Source organism: Globicephala melas, chromosome 11 (genome assembly GCF_963455315.2).
Source record: "Globicephala melas chromosome 11, mGloMel1.2, whole genome shotgun sequence".
Classification (NCBI taxonomy): Eukaryota; Metazoa; Chordata; class Mammalia; order Artiodactyla; family Delphinidae; genus Globicephala; species Globicephala melas.
In genome coordinates, this window is record NC_083324.2 from 34996946 (window position 1) to 35018660 (window position 21715).

General features: G+C 41.5%; 1 protein-coding gene across 2 annotated transcripts in view; it reads left to right on the plus strand.

Moving 5' to 3' along the window:
• The window catches only part of CHDH (choline dehydrogenase), a 74542-nt gene that overhangs the window by 34578 nt on the left and 18249 nt on the right, over window positions 1–21715 (plus strand). For both annotated transcript variants that reach the window (XM_030867440.3, XM_030867439.3), the window contains 4 exons: window positions 18101–18858; window positions 19498–19649; window positions 20405–20534; window positions 21495–21629. In XM_030867440.3, the coding sequence (XP_030723300.1) occupies window positions 18156–18858; window positions 19498–19649; window positions 20405–20534; window positions 21495–21629 (1120 nt within the window). In that variant the 5' untranslated portion in view covers window positions 18101–18155. The remainder of the gene's footprint in view (window positions 1–18100; window positions 18859–19497; window positions 19650–20404; window positions 20535–21494; window positions 21630–21715) is intronic.

Sequence of the window (21715 nt, forward strand, 5' to 3'; positions counted from 1 at the left end):
GAAAAGAAGAAGTAAAACTGTCACTGTGTGCAGATAACATGATTCTATACATAATCCTAAAGATGCCACCAGAAAACTACTAGAGCTCATCAATGAATTTGGTAAAGTTGCAGGATACAAAATTAATGCATAGAAATCTCTTGCATTCCTATACACTAACAATGAAAGATCAGAAAGAGAAATTAAGGAAAAAATCCCATTCACCACTGCAAAAAAAAGAATAAAATACCTACAAATAAAGCTACTTAAGGAGGTAAAAGACCTGTACTCAGAAAACTGTAAGACACTGATGAAAGAAGAAATCAAAGATGACACAAACAGATGGAGAGATATACCATGCTCGTGGATTGGAAGAATCAATGTTGTGAAAATGACTATACGACTCAAAGCAGTCTACAGATTCAGTGCAGTCCCTATCAAATTACCAGTGGCATTTTTTACAGAACTAGAACAAAAAATCTTAAAATTTGTATGGAGACACAAAAGACCCTGAATAGCCAAAGCAGTCTTTTTTTTAAAATTAATTAATTAATTATATTTATTTTTGGCTGCATTGGGTCTTCGTTGCTGCATGTGGGCTTTCTCTAGTTGCGCTGAGAGGGGGCTGCTCTTTGTTGCAGTGCACAGGCTTCTCATTGCGGTGGCTTCTGTTGTTGAGGAGCATGGGCTCTAGAGCACATGGGCTTCAGTAGATGCAGCGCATGGGCTCAGTAGTTGTGGCTCGCAAGCTATAGAGTGCGGGCTCAGTAGTTGTGGTGCATGGGCTTAGTTGCTCCGTGACACATGGGATCTTCCCAGACCAGGGCTTGAACCCATGTCCCCTGAATTGTCAGGCGGATTCTTAACCACTGCGCCACCAGGGAAGCCCCCAAAGCAATCTTGAGGGGAAAAATTGGAGCTGGAGGAATCAGACTCCCTGCCTTCAGACAATACTACAAAGCTACAGTAATCAAGATAGTATGGTACTGGCACAAAAACAGAAATTTAGATCAACGGAACAGGATAGAAAGCCCAGAGATAAACCCATGCACCTATGGTCAACTAATCTATGACAAAGGAGGCAAGGATATACAATGGAGAAAAGACAGTCTCTTCAGTAAGTGGTTCTGGGAAAACTGGACAGCTACATGTAAAAGAATGAACTTAGAACATTCCCTAACACCATACACAAAAATAAACTCAAAATGGATGAAAGACCTAAATGTGAGACCGGACACTATAAAACTCTTAGACGAAAGCATAGGAAGAACACTCTTTGACATAAATCACAGCAAGATCTTTTTTGACCCACCTCCTAGAGTAATGGAAATAAAAACAAAAATAAACAAATAGGACCTAATGAAACTTAAAAGCTTTTGCACAGCAAGCTATAAACCAGACGGAAAGACAACCCTCAGAGCAGGAGAAAATATTTGCAAACGAATCAGTGGACAAAGGATTAATCTCCAAAATATATAAACACCTCATGCAGCTCAATATTAAGAAAACAACCCAGTCAAAAAATGGGCAGAAGACCTAAATAGACATTTCTTGAAAGAAGACATACAGATGGCCAAGAGGCACAAGAAAAGCTGCTCAACATCAGTACTTATTAGAGAAATGCAAATCAAAACTACAATGAGGTATCACCTCACACCAGTTAAAACGGGCATCACCAGAAAATCTACAAACAACAAATGCTGGAGAGGGTGTGGAGGAAAGGGAACCCTCTTGCACTGTTGGTGGGAATGTAAATGGCTACGGAGAACAGTATGGAGGTTCCTTAAAAAACTAAAAGTAGAATTACCATATGACCCAGCAATCCCACTACTGGGCATATACCCTGAAAAAACCAAAATTCAAAAAGAGTCATGTACCAAAATGTTCATTGCAGCTCTATTTACAATAGCCCGGAGATGGAAACAACCTAAGTGCCCATCATTGGATGAATGGATAAAGAAGATGTGGCACATATATACAATGGAATATTACTCAGCCATAAAAAGAAACAAAATTGAGCTATTTGTAATGAGGTGGATAGACCTAGAGTCTGTCATACAGAGTGAAGTAAGTCAGAAAGAAAAAGACAAATACCGTATGCTAACACATATATATGGAATTTAAGAAAAAAAAATGTCATGAAGAACCTAGGGTAAGACAGGAATAAAGACGCAGACCTACTGGAGAATGGACTTGAGGATATCGGGAGGGGGAAGGGTGAGCTGTGACAGGGCGAGAGAGAGTCATGGACATATACACACTAACAAACGTAAGGTAGATAGCTAGTGGGAAGCAGCCACATGGCACAGGGATATTGGCTCGGTGCTTTGTGACAGCCTGGAGGGGTGGGATAGGGAGGGTGGGAGGGAGGGAGACACAAGAGGGAAGACATATGGGAACATATGTATAACTGATTCACGTTGTTATAAAGCAGAAACTAACACACCATTGTAAAGCAATTATACCCCAATAAAGATGTTAAAAAAAAAAAAAAGACACATGCACCCCAATGTTCATTGCAGCACTATTTACAATAGCCAGGACATGGAAGCAGCCTAAATGTCCCTCAGCAGATGAATGGATAAAAAAGATGTGGTACATATATACAATGGAATATTACCCAGCCATAAAAAGGAATGAAATTGAGTCATTTGTAGAGATGTGGATGGATCTAGAGACTGTCATACAGAGGAAGGAAGTCAGAAAGAGAAAAACAAATATCGTATATTAACACATATCTGTGGAACCTAGAAAAATGGTACAGATGAACCGGTTTGCAGGGCATAAATTGAAACACAGATGTAGAGAACAAACATGGACACCAAGGGGGGAAAGTGGTGGGGGGAGGGTGGTGGTGTGATGAATTGGGAGATTGGGATTGACATATATACACTAATATGTATAAAATGGATAACTAATAAGAACCTGCTGTATAAAAAAATAAAATGAAATTCAAAAAAAAAAAAAAAAGAAACAAGAATCACGTACCACAATGTTCATTACAGCTCTATTTACAATAGCCAGGACATGGAAACCCCCTAAGTGTGCTTCGACAGATGAATGGAGAAAGAAGATGTGGCACATATATACAATGGAATATTACTCAGCCATAAAAACGAATGAAAGTGAGTTATTTGTAGCGTGGTGGATGGACCCTGAGACTGTCATACAGAGTGAAGTAAGTCAGAAAGAGAAAAACAAATGCCGTATGCTAATACATATATATGGAATCTAAAAAAAAAAAATGGTCTGAAGAACCTAGGGTCAGGACAGGAATAAAGACGCAGACATAGAGAATGGACTTGAGGACACGGGGAGGGCGAAGGGTAAACTGGGACGAAGTAAGAGAGTGGCATGGACATATATACACTACCAAATGTAAAACAGAGAGCTAGTGGGAAGCAGCTGCATAGCACAGGGAGATCAGCTCCGTGATTTGTGACCACCTATAGGGGTGGGATAGGGAGGGTGGGAGGGAGACTCAAGAGGGAGGGGATACGGGTATATATGTATATGTATAGCTGATTCACTTTGTTATACAGTAGAAACCAAGACACCATTGTAAAGCAATTATACTCCAATAAAGATGTTAAAAAATAATAAAATAAAAATTAAAAACAAAGAAAGAGAAATATCGTATATTAACACATATATGTGGAATCTAGAAAAATGGTACTGATGAACCGGTTTGCAAGGCAGAAATAGACACACAGATGTAGAGAACAAACATATGGACACCAAGGGGGGAAAGCAGGGGTGGGGTGTGGTGGTGGGATGAATTGGGAGATTGGGATTGACATGTATACACTAATATGCATAAAATAGATAAATAATAAACCTGCTGTAAAAAAAAAAGTAAAAAAACCCAATAGTTAAAAGAAATAATCATCTTTAAGTTCATCTTTTCCTTATAGCTTTTAATTTATAGGGGACATATATGATTGCCAATTTAATTTGAGAATTTTAAGTTAAAATGCAAAAATAAATAATAAAATGATATTTAGGTAAATTGATGGTCTAAAGCCAAAAAAATAAAATAAAATAAAGTGGGTTTTCTTTTTATGCAGACAGCATATATTTGAGTCTTGCTTTATTTTTTTAAATCCCATTTGGCAATCTGTGCATTTTAATTGAAGTATTTAGACTATTTACAATTCATACAATTATTGATATGGTTGGATTTAAATCTACTATTTTGCTGTTTGCTCTTATTTGTCCCATCTCTTCCTACTTTCTTCTACCTCTTTTGAATATTTTATTTTATTTATTACCACTATTTACTTATTAGCTACAATTCTTTTTTATTTAATTTTTTAGTGATTGTGTAAGGTTTTACAATATATAACTTAGCAATATATAACTTTAACTTAGCATACCTTCAAATAATATTATACCACTTCATTTCTGGTATAATAACCTTATAAAAGTATACTTGTATTTCTCCCCTCTCCCATTCTTTGTGCTATTGTTGTTATATATATTTTAATGTTACATATATTATGAACCCTATAGTATATTTTAGTACTTTTGCTTTAGATAGCCAATTATATTCTAAAGAGATTAAAAATACAGGGAGAAGTGTATTGTATTTACCCACTGTGGTAGGCTTAAACAATGGCCCCGCATGATATCCATGTCCTTACCCTAGAGTCTGTGAATATGTTACCTTATATGGCAAAAGGGACTTTGCAGATGAGATTCAGAATCTTGAGGTGGAGAAATTACCCTGGATTATCCAGGTGGCCCCAATGATGTAATCACAAGTATCCTAATAAGAGGTAGATACTACTACAGAAATAGGAGATGTGATGACAGAAACAAGAGGCTGCACTGATGCAAGAAAGGGGCTACTTTCTTGCAAGTAAGGAAATGCAGGTGGCCCCTAGAATCTAGAAAAGGCAAGGAAACAGATTCTCCTCTAGTGAGCTTCTAGAAGCAACCAGCCCAGCCAGCACCTTGACTTTAGCCCAGTGAAACTGATTTCATACTCTGGTTTCCAAAATTGTAAGAGAATAAATGTGTGTTGCTTTGAGCCACCATGTTTATGGTAATTTGTTACAGCAGCCATAAGAAACTAACACACCCACAATTTTTTACCATTTCCTATTGCTCCCCCTTTCTTTGTATAAATAGATTGAAATTTTTATGTGGTATCATACTCCTTTTGCCTGAGGAACTTCTTGCAGTGCACATCCAAGTGGTAATAAATTCTCTCAGCTTCTGTTTCTCTGAAGATGTCTTTATTTCTCCTTCATATTTGAAATATCTTTACTGGGTAGAGAGAATTCTGTTTACTGGTTGTTTGGGTTTTTTCCTCCCCTTTCAGTACTTTAAATTTGTCACTCCATTATCTTCTGGACTGTATATTTCCTTTATTTTTTTAATAAAAAATTTTGTATTGAAGTATAGTTGGTTTACAATGTTGTGCTAATTTCTGCTATACAGCAGTGACAGTTAAACACATGTATACATTATTTTTTTACTATTCTTTTCCATTATACTTTATCCCAGGAAATTGGCTATAGTTCCCTGTGCAATACAGTAGGACTTTTGTTGTTTATCCATTTTAAATGTAATAGTTTGCATCTACTAACTCCAAACTCCCAGTCCATCCCTCTCCTTCCCCCCTCCCCCCTCCCCCTTGGCAACCACAATTCTGTTCTCTATGCCTGTGAGTCTGTTTCTGTTTTGTAGATAGGTTCATTTGTGCTATAGTTTAGATCCCACTTATAAGTGATATCATATGGTATTTTTCTCTTTCTGACTTACTTAGTACGATAATCTCTAGTTGCATCCATGTTGCTGCAAATGGCATTATTTCATTCTTTTTTATGGATGAGTAGTATTCCATTGTATGTATTTACCACATCTTCTTTGTCCATTCATCTGTCAATGAACATTTAGGTTGTTTCCATGTCTAGGCTATTGTGAATAGTGCTGCTATGAACATAGGGGTGCATGTATCTTTTGGAACTATAGTTTTGTCTGGGTATATGCCAAGGAGTGGGATTGCTGGATCGTATGGTAACTCTATTTTCAGTCTTCTGAGGAAGCTTCATACTGTTTTCCATAGTGGCTGCACCAATTTACATTCCCACCAGCAGTGTAGGAGTGTTCCCTTTTCTCCAGACCCTCTCCAGCATTTATTATTTGTAGACTTTTTGATGATGGCCATTCTAACTGGTGTGAGGTGTTACCTCATTGTAGTTTTGATTTGCATCTCTCTAATAATTAGCGATGTTGAGCATCTTTTCATGTACCTATTGGCCATCTGTATGTCTTCTTTGTTGAAATGTCTATTAGGGTGTTCTGCCCACTTTTTAAAAATCATTTATTGGATTTATTTATTTATTTTTAATAGATCTTTATTGGAGTATAATTGCTTCACAGTACCGTGTTAGTTTCTGTTGCACAACAAAGCAAATCAGCCATGTGCATACACAAGTCCCCACATACACTCCCTCTTGAGCCTCCCTCCCATCCTCCCTATCCCACCCCTCTCATTCATCGCAAAGCACGGAGCTGATCTCCCTGTGTTATGCTGATACTTCCCACCAGCCAACTATTTTACATTCAGTAGTGTATATATGTCGTTGCTACTCTCACATTGCCCCAGCTTTGCCCTCCCACCCCATGTCATCAAGTCAATTCTCTATGTCTACCTCTTTAGTCCTGCCCTGCAACTATGTTCTTCAGATTCTTTTTTTTTTTTTTTTTAGATTCCATATATATGTGTTAGCATGCGGTATTTGTTTTTCTCTTTCTGACTTACTTCACTCTGTATGACAGACTCTAGGTCCATCCACCTCACTACAAATAACTCACCTTCATTTCTTTTTATGGCTAAGTAATATTCCATTGTATATATGTCACATCTTTTTTATCCATTCATCTGTTGATGGACACTTAGGTGGCTTCCATGTCCCGGCTATTGTAAATAGAGCTGCAGTGAACATTGTGATACATGACTCTTTTTGAATTACGGTTTTCTCAGGGTATATGCCCAGTAGTGGGATTGCTGGGTCGTATGGTAGTTCTATTTTTAGTTTTTTAAGGAAGCTCCATACTGTTCTCCATAGTGGCTGTATCAATTTACATGCCCACCAACAGAGCAAGAGGGTTCCCTTTTCTCCACACCCTCTCCAGCATTTATTGTTTGTAGATTTTTTGATGATGGCCATTCTGACTGGTGTGAGGTGATACCTCATTGTAGATTTGATTTGCATTTCTCTAATGATTAGTGATGTTGAGCATCGTTTCATGTGTTTGTTGATAATCTGTATATCTTCTTTGGAGAAGTGTCTATTTAGGTCTTCTGCCCATTTTTGGATTGGGTTGTTTGTTTTTGATATTGAGCTGCATGAGCTGCTTGTAAATTTTGGAGATTAATTCTTTGTCAGTTGCTTCATTTGCAAATATTTTCTCCCATTCTGAGGGTTGTCTTTTCATCTTGATTATTGTTTCCTTTCCTGTGCAAAAGCTTTTAAGTTTCATTAGGTCCCATTTGTTTATTTTTGCTTTTTTTCCATTTCCCTAGGAGGTGAGTCAAAAAAGATCTTGCTGTGATTTATGTCATAGAGTGTTCTTCCTGTGTTTTTCTCTAAGAGTTTTATACTGTCTGGCCTTCCATTTAGGTCTTTAATCCATTTTGAATTTATTTTTGTGTATGGTGTTAGGGAGTGTTCTAATTTCATTCTTTTACAGGTAGCTGTCCAGTTTTCCCAGCACAACTTATCCAAGAGGCTGTCTTTTCTCCATTGTATATTCTTGCCTCCTTTATCAAAAATAAGGTGACCATATGTGTGTGGGTTTATCTCTGGGCTTTCTATCCTGTTCCATTGATCTATATTTCTGTTTTTGTGCCAATACCATACTGTCTTAATTACTGTAGGTTTGTAGTATAATCTGAAGTCAGGGAGCCTGATTCCTCCAGCTCTGTTTTTCCTTTTCAAGATTGCTTTGGCTATTCGGGGTCTTTTGTGTTTCCATACATATTGTGAAATTTTTTGTTCTAGTTCTGTGAAAAATGCCAGTGGTAATTTGATAGGGATTGCATTGAATCTGTAGATTGCTTTGGGGTGTATAGTCATTTTCACAGTGTTGATTCTTCCAATCCAAGAACATGGTGTATCTCTCCATCTCTTTGTATCATATTTAATTTCTTTTATCAGTATCTTATAGTTTTCTGCGTACACGTCTTTTGTCTCCTTAGGTAGGTTTATCTAGGTATTTTATTCTTTTTGTTGCAGTGGTAAATAGGAGTGTTTCCTTAATTTCTCTTTCAGATTTTTCACCATTAGTATATAGGAATGCAAGGGATTTCTGTGCATTGATTTTGTATCCTGCTACTTTACCAAATTCATTGATTAGCTCTACTAGTTTTCTGGTAGCATCTTTAGGTTTCTCTATTTATAGTGTCTTGTCATTTGCAAACAGTGACAGTTTTACTTCTTCTTTTCTGATGTGGATTCCTTTTATATCTTTTTCTCCTCTGATTGCTGTGGCTAAAATTTCCAAAACTATGTTGAATAATAGTGGTGAGAGTGGACAATCTTGTCTTGTTCCTCATCTTAGAGGAAATGGTTTCAGTCTTTCACCCTTGAGAATGATGTTGGCTGTGGGTTTGTCATATATGGCCTTTATTATGTTGACGTAAGTTCACTCTATGCCTCTTTTCTGGAGGGTTTTTATCATAAATGGGTGTTGAAGTTTGTCGAAAGCTTTTCCTGCATCTGTTGAGATGATCATATGTTTTTTCTCCTTCAGTTTGTTAATATGGTGTATCACATTGATTGATTTGCATATATTGAAGAATCCTTGCATTCCTGGGATAAACCCCACTTGATCATGGTGTATGATCCTTTTAATGTGTTGTTGGATTCTGTTTGCTAGTATTTTGTTGAGGATATTTGCATCTATGTTCATCAGTGATATTGGCCTGCAGTTTTCTTTCTTTGTGACATCTTTGTCTGGTTTTGGTATCAGAGTGATGGTGACCTCGTAGAATGCGTTTGAGAGTGTTCCTACCTCTGCTATATTTTGGAAGAGTTTGAGAAGGATGAGTGTTAACTCTTCTCTAAATGTTTGATAGAATTTGCCTGTGAAGCCATCTGGTCCTGGCCTTTTGTTTGTTGGAAGATTTTTAATCACAGTTTCAATTTCAGTGCTTGTGATTGGTCTGTTTGTATTTTCTATTTCTTCCTGGTTCAGTCTCGGAAGGTTGTGCTTTTCTAAGAATTTGTCCATTTCTTCCAGGTTGTCCATTTTATTGGTATATAGTTGCTTTTAGTAATGTCTCATGATCCTTTTTATTTCTGCAGTGTCAGTTGTTACTTCTTTTTCTTTTCTAATTCTATTGATTTGAGTATTGTCCCTTTTTTTCTTTATGAGTCTGGCTAATGGTTTATCAATTTTGTTTATCTTCCTCAAAGAACCAGCTTTTACTTTTATTGATCTTTGCTATTGTTTCCTCCATTTGTTTTCATTTATTTCTGCTCTGATCGTTATGATTTCTTTCCTTCTTCTAACTTTAGGGTTTTTTTGTTCTCCTTTCTCTAATTGCTCTAGGTGTAAGGTTAGGTTTTTTATTTCAGATGTTTCTTGTTTCCTGAGGTAGATTTGTATTGCTATAAACTTCCCTCTTAGAACTGCTTTTGGTGCATCCCATAGGTTTTGGGTCATCATGTTTTCATTGTCATTTGTTTCTAGCTGTTTTTTGATTTCCTCTTTGATTTCTTCAACTATCTCTTGGTTATATAGTAGTGTATTGTTTAGTTTCCATGTGTTTGTATTTTTTACAGATTTTTTCCTGTAATTGCTATCTAGTCTCATAGCGTTGTGGTAGGAAAAGATACCTGATACCATTTCAGTTTTCTTAAATATACCAAGGCTTGCTTTGTGACCCAAGATATGATCTATCCTGGTGAATGTTCCATGAGCACTTGAGAAAAATGTGTAATCTGCTGTTTTTTGGATGGAATGTCCTATAAATATCAATTAAGTGCATCTTTTTTAATGTATCATTTAAAGCCTCTGTTTCCTTATTTATTTTCCTTTTGAATGATCTGTCCATTGGTGACAGTGGGGTGTTAAAGTCTCCTACTATGATTGTGTTACTGTCGATTTCCCCTTTCATGGCTGTTAGCATTTGCCTAATGTATTGAGGTGCTCCTATGTTGGGTGCATAAATTTTTACAATTGTTATATCTTCTTGGATTGATCCATTGATCATTATGTAGTGTCGTTCTTTTTCTCTTGTAATAGTCTTTATTTTAAAGTCTATTTTGTCTGATATGTGAATTGCTACTCCAGCTTTCTTTTGATTTCCATTTGCATGGAATATCTTTTTCCATCCCCTCACTTTCAGTGTGTATGTGTCCCTAGGTTTGAAGTGGTTTTCTTGTAGACAGCATATATATGGGTCTCATTTTTGTATCCATTCAGCCAGTCTATGTCTTTTGGTTGGAGCATTTAGTCCATTTACCTTTAAGGTAGTTATCAATATGTATGTTCCTATTACCATTTTGTTAATTGTTTGGGGTTTGTTATTGTAGGTCTTTTCCTTCTCTTCTGTTTCCTGCCTAGAGAAGTTCCTTTAGCATTTGTTGTAAAGCTGCTTTGGTGGTGCTGATTTCTCTTAGTTTTTGCTTGTCTGTAAAGGTTTTAATTTCTCTGTCTATTCTGAATGAGATCCTTGCTGTGTAGAGTAATATTGATTTTAGCTTTTTCCCTTTCATCACTTTAAAATTTTCCTGCCACTCCCTTCTGGCTTGCAGAGTTTCTGCTGAAAGATCAGCTGGTAACCTTATGGGGATTCCCTTGTATGTTATTTGTTGTTTTTCCCTTCCTGATTTTACTATTTTTTTGTGTGTTTAATTTTTGATAGTTTGATTAATATTTGTCTTGGCACGTTTCTCTTTGAATTTATCCTGTATGGGACTCTCTGCACTTCCTGGACTTGATTGACTATTTCCTTACCCATATTAGGGAAGTTTTCAATTACAATCTCTTCAAATATTTTCTCAGTCCCTTTCTTTTTCTCTTCTTCTGGGACCCCTATTATTTGAATGTTGGTGCATGTAATATTGTCCCAGACGTCTCTGAGACTGTCCTCAATTCTTTTCATTCTTTTTTCTTTATTCTCCTCTGTGGTAATTATTTCCGCTATTTTATCTTCCAGGTCAGTTAAACATTCTTTGGCTCAGTTATTCTGCTATTGATTCCTTCTAGAGAATTTTAAATTTCATTTATTGTGTTGTTCATCATTGTTTGTTTGCTCTTTAGTTCTTCTAGGTCCTAAAAGTTTTTTTTTTTTTTACATTCCCTTTCTGATATTTCATTGTTAGTGTAAAGAAATGTGGGGAGGGGAGGGATAGTTTGGGAGTGTGGGATTGACATTTACACACTGCTATATTTAAAATAGACAACCAACAAGGATCTGCTGTTTAAAAAAATGCAAACAATTTCTGAATGTTAATCTTGTATCCTGCTACTTTGCTGAATTCATTTATTAGATCTAGTAGTTTTTGATGAAGTTCTTAGGGTTTTCTATATCTAGTATCATGTCGTCTGCATATAGTGTCAGTTTTACCTCTTCCTCTCCAATCTGAATACGTTTTATTTACTTTTTTCTTTTCTGATTGCTGTGGCTAGGACTTCCAATACTATGTTGAATAGAAGTGGTGAGAGTGGGCATCCTTGTCTTGTTCCAGATTTTAGCAGGAAGGGTTTCAGCTTTTCACCATTGAGTATTATATTGGCTGTGGGTTTGTCAGAAATGGCTTTTATTATGTTGAAATATGTTCTCTCTGTACCTACTTTGGTAACAGTTTTTATCATGACTGGATGTTGAATTTTGTCAAATGCTTTTCTGCATTTATTGAGATGGTCATGTGGTTTTTGAATTTTCTTTTGTTTATGTGGTGTATTACATTGATTGATTTGCATATGTTGAACCACCCTTTTGAACTTGGGATGAATCCCACTTCATTGTGGTGTATGACCTTTTTTGTGTGTTGTTGGATTTGGTTTGCTAATATTTTGTTGAGGATTTTTGCATCTATATTCATCAAAGATATTGATCTGTAATTTTCTTTTTTGGTGGTATCATTGTCTGGTCTTGGTATCAGGGTGATGGTGGCTTAATAGAATGTCTTTGGGAGTGTACCCTGCTGTTGAATCTTTTGGAAGAGTGAGAAGGATCACTATAAGTTCTACTTTGTATGTTAGGTAGAATTTGCCTGTGAAGCCATCTGGGCCTGGACTTTTGTTCATAGGGGGTTGTTTTGTTTTGTTTTTTGTTTGTTTGTTTTTACAGATTCTATTTCATTTCTAGTGATCAGTCTGTTCAAATTAACTATTTCTTCTTGATTTAATTTTGGTGGGCTGTATATTTCTAGAAAGTTGTCCATTTCTTCTTGGTTGTCAAATATGTTGTCATATAATTGTTCATAGTATTCTCTTATGGTTTTTTTTTTTAATTAAAAAAATTGTTTTTTGGCCACACCATGCATCTTGCAGGATCTTAATTCCCCAACCAGGGATCAAACTTGGGCCCAGAGCATTGAAAGTGTGAAGTCCTAATCACTGGACTGCCAGGGAATTCCCTCTCTTATGTTTGTTTGTTTTTTTTTTTTCTTTCTTGTATTTCTGCAGTATCAGTTGAGATTTCTCCTTTTTTATTTCTTATTTTATTTGGGTTCACTCTCTTTTCTTCTGGTGAGCCTGACCAGAGGTTTGTCAATTTTGTTTACCCTTTCAAAGAACCAGCTCTTGACTTTATTGATTTTTTTTCTATTTTTTTAATCTCTATTTTATTTATTTCCTTCTGCATCTTTATTATTTCCTTCCTTTTGCTGACTTTAGGTTTCATTTGTTCTTCTTTTTCTGATTCTTTTAGGTGGTATGTTAGGTTGTTTATTTGAGATTTTTCTTATTTTTTAAGGAAGGCCTGTATCACTATGAACTTCCCTCTAAGAACTGCTTTTGCCGCATCCCATAAATTTTGTATGATTGTCTTTTCATTGTCGTTTGTCTCAAGGTACTTTTAAATTTCCTTTTTGATTTCCTTGTTAACCCATTGGTTTTTTAGTAGCATGGTGTTTGGTCTCCATGAAATTATTTTTTTCTCATTTCTTTTCCTGTGGTTGATTTCTAGTTTCATGCTGTTGTGGTGAGAGAAGATGCTTGAAATAATTTCTATACTCTTTAATTTGCTGAGATTAGTTTTGTGCCCTAGTATGTGGTCAATCCTAGAGACTGTCCCATGTGCACTTGCAAAATATGTGGGGTTTTCTTTGATGTGATATCCTGAAAATATCAATTAAATCTGTTCTGTTGTATCATTTAGGATCTCTGTTGCCTTATTGATTTTCTATCTAGGAGATCTGTCCACTGATGTGAGTGGGGTGTTAAAGTCTCTTATTTCATTCCCATCAGTTTCTCCCTTTATGTCTGTTAGTATTTGGGTGCTCCTATATTGGGTGCATATATGTTGACGAGTGTAAAATCCTCTTCTTGTATTGATCCTTTTACCATTATATAGTGTCCTTCTTTATCTTTCTCTGTGGCCTTTGTTTTAAAATCTATTTTGTCTGATATGAGTATTGCAACTCTCGCTTTCTTGTCATTTCCGTTTCCATCCCTTCACTTTGAATCTATGTGTGTCCTTTGCCGTAAGGTGGGTCTCTTGTAGGCAGCATATTGTAGGCTCTTTTTTTTTTAATCCAGTCTGCCACTCTACGTCTTCTGATTGGAGGGTTCAGTCCATTGACATTTAAGGTAATTATTGATATGTATGTATTTATTGCCATTTCAAGTCTTGTTTTCCAGTTGACTCTATGTTTCTTTTTTGTTCCTTTTTCTTTTTGTGGTTTGATGATTGCCTTTTATTTTATACTTGTGTTCTCTTCTTTTTGTTTTTTGTGAATCTATTGTATGTTTTTGATTTGTGGTTGCCCTGTTTTTCAAGTATTTTAACCCCTTCCTATATCTTCTTGCTTTAGACTTATAGTCTTATAGGTTCAAACACATTCTTGAAAAAAAAAACAACTGCATTTTCTTACTCTCCTTCCCCACATTTTATGATTTTGATGTTCTTTTTTACATTTTCATGTTTATCCTTTTGCTGTTCTTTTGTTTATCATCGCTTTCACAAATAGGTTTTCGTTTTTGTTTTTTTCTTTTTGATCTGTATACTGGCTACTTTAAGTGATTTACTTTCCAATTTTGATTTCCTTCTTTTTATATCTTCTTGCTTCTTTTCTATCTAAAGAAGACCTTTCAATATTTCTTTTAGGTTAGGTTTAGTATTGCTGTATTCTTTTAGTTTTTGCTTGTCTGAAAAATTCTTTAATTTTTCTCCTATTCTAAATGATATTCTTGCTGGTTAGAATATTCTAGATTGCAGATTTTTCTCTTTTAAGGCTTTAAAAATATTTTGCCACTCCCTTCTGGCCTGCAGTGTTTCTGTAGAGAAATCAGCTGATAGCCTTATGGGGTTTCCCTTGTAATTAACTCTTTGTTTTTCTTTTGCTGCCTTTAGAATCCTCTCTTTATCTTTAACTTTTGCCATTTTTATTATCATATGTCTTGGTGTAGGTCTGTTTGGGTTCATCTTGTTTGGGACCCTCTGTGCTTCCTGTACCTGGATATCTGTTTCCTTCTTTAGGTTTGGGAAGTTTTCAGCCATAATTTTTTCATATACATTTTCAATCCCCTTTTCTCTGTCTTCTCCTTCTTCCCTATTATGTGTAGATTGGCACGCTTTATGTTATCTTATATTGCTTTCATTTTTTTTTCATTTGGCTTTCTGTTTGCTGTTTTGATTGGGTAATTTCCATTATTCTGTCTTCCAGGTCATTTATTCTTTCTTCTGCATTATGCATTCTGCTATTCATTGCCTTCAGCTCAGCTTTCATCTTAGCAAATGAATTTTCTAATTTTTCCTGGCTTCTCCTTATAGTTTCTAGTTCCTTTTTTACAGTAATCTGCATTTCTCTGATAGCCTTTCTTAATTCCTTCAGTATTTTCATTTTCACCTCCTTTTTTTTAACATCTTTATTGGAGTATAATTGCTTTACAATATTGTGTTAGTTCACCTCTTTTTTGAATTTGGTGTCTGTTAGACTGAAGAGGTCTGTTTCATTGCTTGTTCCTTCAGGGGAATTCTCTTGGTCTTTTAACTGGTGGTGGTTCCTCTGCTTCTTCATTTTGCTTATATTTCTCTTACTCTGTGAGTTTAGGAGAAACAGTTATCTACTGTAGTCTTGGAGGGCTATTCATATGCGGGAGCATCCCTATGTGGCATGTGTGGGTTTAATATTTTTTTGGTGTGAGGACTGTCTTTGGTTTGGATGCTTGCTGTCTGTTTCCTCAGCGTGTACTGGCCGTTATCCCCTTGCCAGGGGGTGTGCAGGTGTGTGGCCCACGCGGGCTCCCAGGAAGGCAGGGGCAGTGTTTGGTGCCAAGTCAAGGGACCCTCAGTGGCAGCAACGGTCCATGCCCGTCTCTGAAGTCCAAGGTGGCAACGGTGGCTCGCACCTGCCCTCAGAGTTCCAGTAGGCGGTGCCCTACATGGAGAAAGAAGCTCCTATGGTGGCCCTGCCCCTGTCTTTCACGCCACCCAACAGTAGCGCCTTGCATCTCTGGCGGGCCCAGGCTTCTTCCCATACTCCCTCAGTTGTGGTGAGCACACCCTGGCCCCCGCAGGCTGCCTTGACACAGCCAATCCCAGTCCTCTCCCTGGTCTGACCTGTGAAGCCCAAGCCTCAGCCCTCAGTCCCTGCCACCAGTGAGGGGACTTAGCAGTGTGCAGAAACGTTTCCTTTTTCACAGCTCCCTCCTGGGGGCACAGGTCCTGCCCCAATTCCTTTCTCTCTCTCTCTCTCTCTCTTTTTCTTTTGTCCTACTCACTGATGTGGAGATTTTCTTGCTCTTTTGGAAGCCTGAGGTCTTTTGCCAGCGTTCAGTAGGTATTCTGTGAGAATCGTTCCACATGTAGATGTATTTTTGATGTATTTGCAGGAGAAGGTGAGCTTCCTGTCCTACTCCCCCACCATCTAGATCCGATCCTGTATTGTAAGTTTTCTGATGAGAAGTTTGCAGCCACTCTTAAATTTACTCCTCTGTACATATGTTTTTTTTGGGGGGGGGGCAGCTGCTTTGATGATTTTTTTCTGGGGTTTCCGCAATTTGACTGTGATGTACCTAGATGTGTTTCTCTTTGTATTGATCTTGCTGAAGATGCTCTAAGCTTCTTGAATCTCTGGTGTTTTTGTCTTGCATTAATATTGGGAAAGTCTTAGCAATTATCTCTTCAGATAGCTTTTCTCCCCTGTTCTTTCTCTGTCCTTCTCTGCCTCTCTCCCCTTCTCCCTCTGCTTCTCCTCTCTCCCCCTCTTCTTTTTTCCCTTTATCCCTTTCCTACTTCTGGGACTCCAGTTGTCTATACTTTAGACAGTTTGATATCATCCCATGCTCTCAGTTGCTCTTTTCTCTCTCTCTCCCTCTTTCACTCCTTCTTCTCTTTTTATTTCCCTTTGGATAATTTTTATTAACCTAATGTTCAGTTTCACTTATTCTTTTCTATGTCCAGTCAACTTATTCATTTCTGGTAATTAAAATTTTTTTTTAATTTTTAGCAGTTCTGTTTGTGCCTTTTTTAATAGTTGCCAACTTTTTGCTGAAATTGCCTATCTGTTCAACATGTCCACCTTTTCAACTAAATCTTTTAAGATGTTAAACTTGGTTATTTTAAAGTCTTTGCTTGATAGTTCTAACGTCTGGATGGGTCCCCTTGGTCTGGTTCTGTTAACTACTTTTCTCTTTATAATGAGGCATTTCTTTTTCTTATTTCTGTGTCTATTAATTTTTTTATTGAATGCGTGACCTTGTGTGTACCAGGATAGTAGGGACTGAGGTAAATAGCGTTTATGCCTAGAAAAGGGCATGCGTTTCATTCTATCAGGTCGTTAGTGTGGAGTGTTGAGTCAACCCAGTTGGGAGTTGTGCCGTGGGCTGCTGCTGCCTTGTGCTAGCACGAGGCCTGGAGTGCTGGAAGGTTCTCAGAATTCCTGCTTCAGATTTAGCTTTTAGGAGGCCTTGCTGCCTCTTTCTCCTGTGCCTGCAGGAATGGGGTGGGGTGGGTGGCGTGGAACCTTTCTCTCCACTCTCACCTCTTAGTCTGCCTCCAGTGATAGGCTGCTGCTGTTACTTGATATAGGCTCGTGGAAGGGGTCGAGGGATTTATCAGGCTTTTCCTGAGGTTTTCCAGTTCTCCTGTTGCAACCTCAGTCTTCAGTGGGCCTTGTGTGCCTGAGCCTCATGGGTGGGGCTTTCTCAGAGGTTCCTGTGTCAGTGGAGGTCTTGATGGGATATCTTGACTCTCTTCCACCTCTGTGCACCGAGCATGTTGGGATTAATATGAACATTGTTGGGAAATGAACATTGTTGGGAAAGGATACTCCAGAAGTTATTGGTGTTTGTTAAAACTCCAGCACTCAACAGAGTGATCTTAAAAGATTGTAGCTCTGACCCCATCACCTGCTGAAAAGCCCTCTCATGCCCTCTGGGGCCCTTAGGTCAAAGGCTTTGAGCTCTTTAGTCTCCAGCCTCTCACCCTGACCTTCCTTTGGTTATTTCTGTAAGTCTTATCTGTCTCCCTAGTCCCAGACCATCAGTTTTGAGAGCAGATGCCTTGTTTTCTGAGTATTGCTAGAGAGGAAATGGTGCCTGGCACGTGGTAGGGACTCAGCAACTGTCTTACTGTCTTGAACAGATGAGGAGTGAGGGTAAACCTGGAAAGCCCCTGTTTTCCAGCAGGTAGACTCCTGCCCGGCCTCCAGGTTCATGCACAGACGTCACAGGGAAGCCTTTCTGGGGACCTCCCCACTCCAGTGCCCCCAGCCGTGTGCTCGTCGGTCCCAAAGGACTGATATTCCTGCTTGTGCTTCCGCTCGTTCCTCCTGGTTCCCCAGGGCAGTGACGTGCCAGCCAGGCCTGCCCCACCCAGCGCCCGGCAGGCACCTGGCGGGCCTGCAGGGGCCCTTTGCTGCCCTAGCTTTGGGCTGATTCTGCAGTGCATGCTGAGTTAAACTTTTCAAAGCCTCTTTTTCTGTTTTAGGGAAAGTGAATCATCACATTCGCCCCGTGGAAGTAAGAGGACTTGGGCTGGAAGCATGTGGTGCATCCTTCGAGGCTGGAGGCGAGGGAGCCTGGGCCCATGGGGAGCCCTGGGGCAGCACTGGCCCCGGGGCATCCGTGCTCTGGCCAGCGAGCGCCCCCGGATTAGGGGTGAGTACAGCCACGTGGTGGTGGGTGCGGGCTCCGCTGGCTGCGTGCTGGCCGGCCGGCTCACAGAGGATCCCGACAAGCGAGTGCTGCTGCTGGAGGCCGGGCCCAAGGATGTGTTTGCGGGGAGCAAGCGGCTCCTGTGGAAGATCCACATGCCCGCAGCCCTCGTGGCCAACCTGTGCGATGACAGGTACAACTGGTGCTACCACACGGAGCCGCAGCCGGGCCTGGACGGCCGCGTGCTGTACTGGCCACGTGGCCGGGTCTGGGGCGGCTCGTCGTCGCTCAATGCCATGGTCTACATCCGTGGGCACGCCGAGGACTACGAGCGCTGGCAGCGGGAGGGCGCGGTGGGCTGGGACTACGCGCACTGCCTGCCCTACTTCCGCAAGGCGCAGGCGCATGAGCTGGGTGCCGGGAGGTACCGCGGCGGCGACGGCCCCCTGCGGGTGTCCCGGGGCAAGAGCGGCCACCCGCTGCACCGCGCGTTCCTGGAGGCGGCGCAGGAGGCCGGCTACCCCCTCACCGAGGACATGAACGGCTTCCAGCAAGAGGGCTTCGGCTGGATGGATATGACCATCCACGAAGGTAGCGCAAGGCCTCCGATTCCCCATCTCCCAGGTTCCTCCTCTAAAAACGAAACGCTGCTCTATCACAGTCCCGACCCTCCTGCCCCCACCTGTCATGGTCAGTAAGTGTGGACAGACTGGGACTGGTTTGAGGTGGAGGGGATATGACAGATTACACTGGCGACAGGCCACAGAATACCATTCAAAGCCAATGAGAAGTGACTCGGAGATGGTGACCCCTTGGGCATCCTCTGGTCCCTGTTGGTGTGGAATGAAGAGGCAGCTCTCCGGCCACACAGCCCCAAGTTTTAAAGCCGTACAGATAGGCGTACTGAGGCACAGAGCAGTGACGGGCCTTGCAGCAGGGCAGAGGCAAGGCCCGGGTGGACCCAGGGCTCTCATTATCAGCCACTCCTGGTCTCTGTCGTCCTGTCAAGGGTGAGGGATGTTTTCCCACCTGCATCCAGGGGCCCCAGGTAGATGTGGATGTCAGTTGGACAGGGTATTTTGGTCTCAGCCTTCCTTTGAAGGCAGAACTTGCACAGTCAGGGGAAGGGCAAATTCCCTCTTTCTGCAGTCCTTCCCTACCTCCCACTCCACGATAGGTGCCTAGGGAACAGGCTGGGGCTGTGACTGATCTCCTTGCTCTGTCCTGCAGGCAAGCGCTGGAGCACGGCCTGTGCGTACCTGCATCCGGCACTGAGCCGCCCCACCCTCACGGCTGAGACCCAGACATTTGTGAGCAGGGTGCTGTTTGAAGGTACCCGTGCAGTGGGTGTGGAGTACATCAAGAACGGCCAGAGCCACAGGGTGAGTGAATGACCACCACATGGGCAGCTCACATGGCTGGGAGGGAGTGGGCAGTGACCCCGTGGTCATGCTCAGTCAGTGTGGGTGGGTAGGAGTCACGTCCTTGTCTCCATCAACATGATGATGAGGAGTGAGCGGCTGGTGGCAACAGCCTGAAAGACTGTCCCCAAGAGGTGGTGGCCTGGCAGAGGTCAGGAAGCCCCAGTCTAGCCACCTGCACAGGGCCCGTGGTGCCCGGGCATGAGTGCCCCCATGAACCTCTTTCTGCTATTGCCTTCCACACTTGTCCAGAAATTGATAGGTTTATATCAGAGGCTTTAAAAACCGTACCTGTGATCACACTCCCTACTTCTGCACTGTGCTGTTTTCCACTTAGGAGCACGTGGGGATTGTTCTGCATCCCACGTGAAGATCTCGCTCACCATGTGCTTTATTTAAACTGCTTGTTTGAGTGCCTGCTTCCATTTATCTCATTTAAGCTCTACAGTCCTGTTTTTAAGACCATCGTCACGGTCAGGCTGTTGCAGAATACATCAGAGTATGAACCACGCTTGATTTCCGATCACACACACCCACAGCTGCACGTGTGGGCTACTTTCGCCTAGGGGCGCCCTGAGCATCCTCTTCCTTGCTCTGGAGCCTGTGGGCAGGATCCCCACCCACCATGTGGGTGCGTCATGCCAAGGCCGTATTCTTGGGGTTCTGACTGGCTTTTCTGGGAAAGTGTGAGCTGCCTGGCCCCTCGCCTCTTCCAGGCTTTCGCCAGCAAGGAGGTGATCCTGAGCGGAGGTGCTATCAACTCTCCGCAGCTGCTCATGCTGTCGGGCGTGGGCAATGCAGACGACCTCAAGCAACTGGGCATCCCGGTGGTGTGCCACCTTCCCGGTGAGCTCTCTTCCCCACTGCGCCCCAGAGGTGTCCCTGTTAAATAAAAGTTATTATACTTTATTAGCATGGAGTGGGGAGGGGACAGGAGTCAGGGCTCCTCAGAACTGTCACATTGTTCCCGCGAGCCTGAAGGTCCCCCAGGCCTCGCTGGACTCCTACCCCCAGCGAAACCCCAAGCTTTTGTGTCGTTTTCCTCCCTTCCCCAGACATCCCATCCCTCTCAGTAGCGAGGCACCTCTAGCAGGGAGCATCTGCCCGTAAAGCCCACTGGGCCAGGCTCAGGCAGGTCAACAGGGCAGCCGTGTGGCAAGAGGGGTCCGGGCCTTTGTGTTGTCCATCCTCAGGACACACCAGCTACCCTGACATGCTGTTCATGTTCAGATGGTTCTCCCAGGCCTAATATTTATTTCATAGACTGTTTCTGATGCCCTTTGGAGCCTGTCCCTGTCCCTCTTGCCCTCTCTTATAACTCAAGCTCCCAGAGCTTGAAGTTTTATCATAAGAGGTCTTTGAAAGTGCTGGTCCATGACAGTGACCTGCCCAGTGTCCCGTTTAGCTTGGATGGGCTCATGCTGGGTCTGCACAGCATGACAGGCCTGCTTCCCTCCTTCCCCAGGCCAGGGGTGAGGGTGCAGGGTCAGCCATTCTGGGACAGCTCACTGAGTGGTGCCGGCTGGAGGCGTGGGCACTGCCCCGGTGGAGGGTGCTGGCTTAGCAGGAAGGCACCTGGATGGTTACAGGTGCTGCCCTGGGAGCGAGTGTCAAGGGCAGGCAGCTTTGGCAGCATCCGAGAGGGCCAGACATGGCTGGGAGTGAGGGAGTGGTGTCCCTGGGAATGAGCAGGAGCTGGCCTGGCAGATAAGTGGGTGGAGGAAAAGTTTTCAAAACCAGGGGATGTTGAGAGGCCGGCTAAGCCCCTTTGGGAGACATTTTCCTAACCACCCCCTCTGGTTTCAGGAGTTGGCCAGAACCTCCAAGACCACCTGGAGATATACATCCAGCAGGCGTGCACCTCCCCCATCACCCTCCACTCAGCACAAAAGCCCCTGAGGAAGGTCCGGATTGGCCTGGAGTGGCTCTGGAAGTTCACAGGTGGGTGTGCTCATCCATGATTTCGGGAGAGATGTTCTGTGGGCAGCACAGCCTCCCTCCTGAGGTGCTTAGCCCAGGCTGTGGCT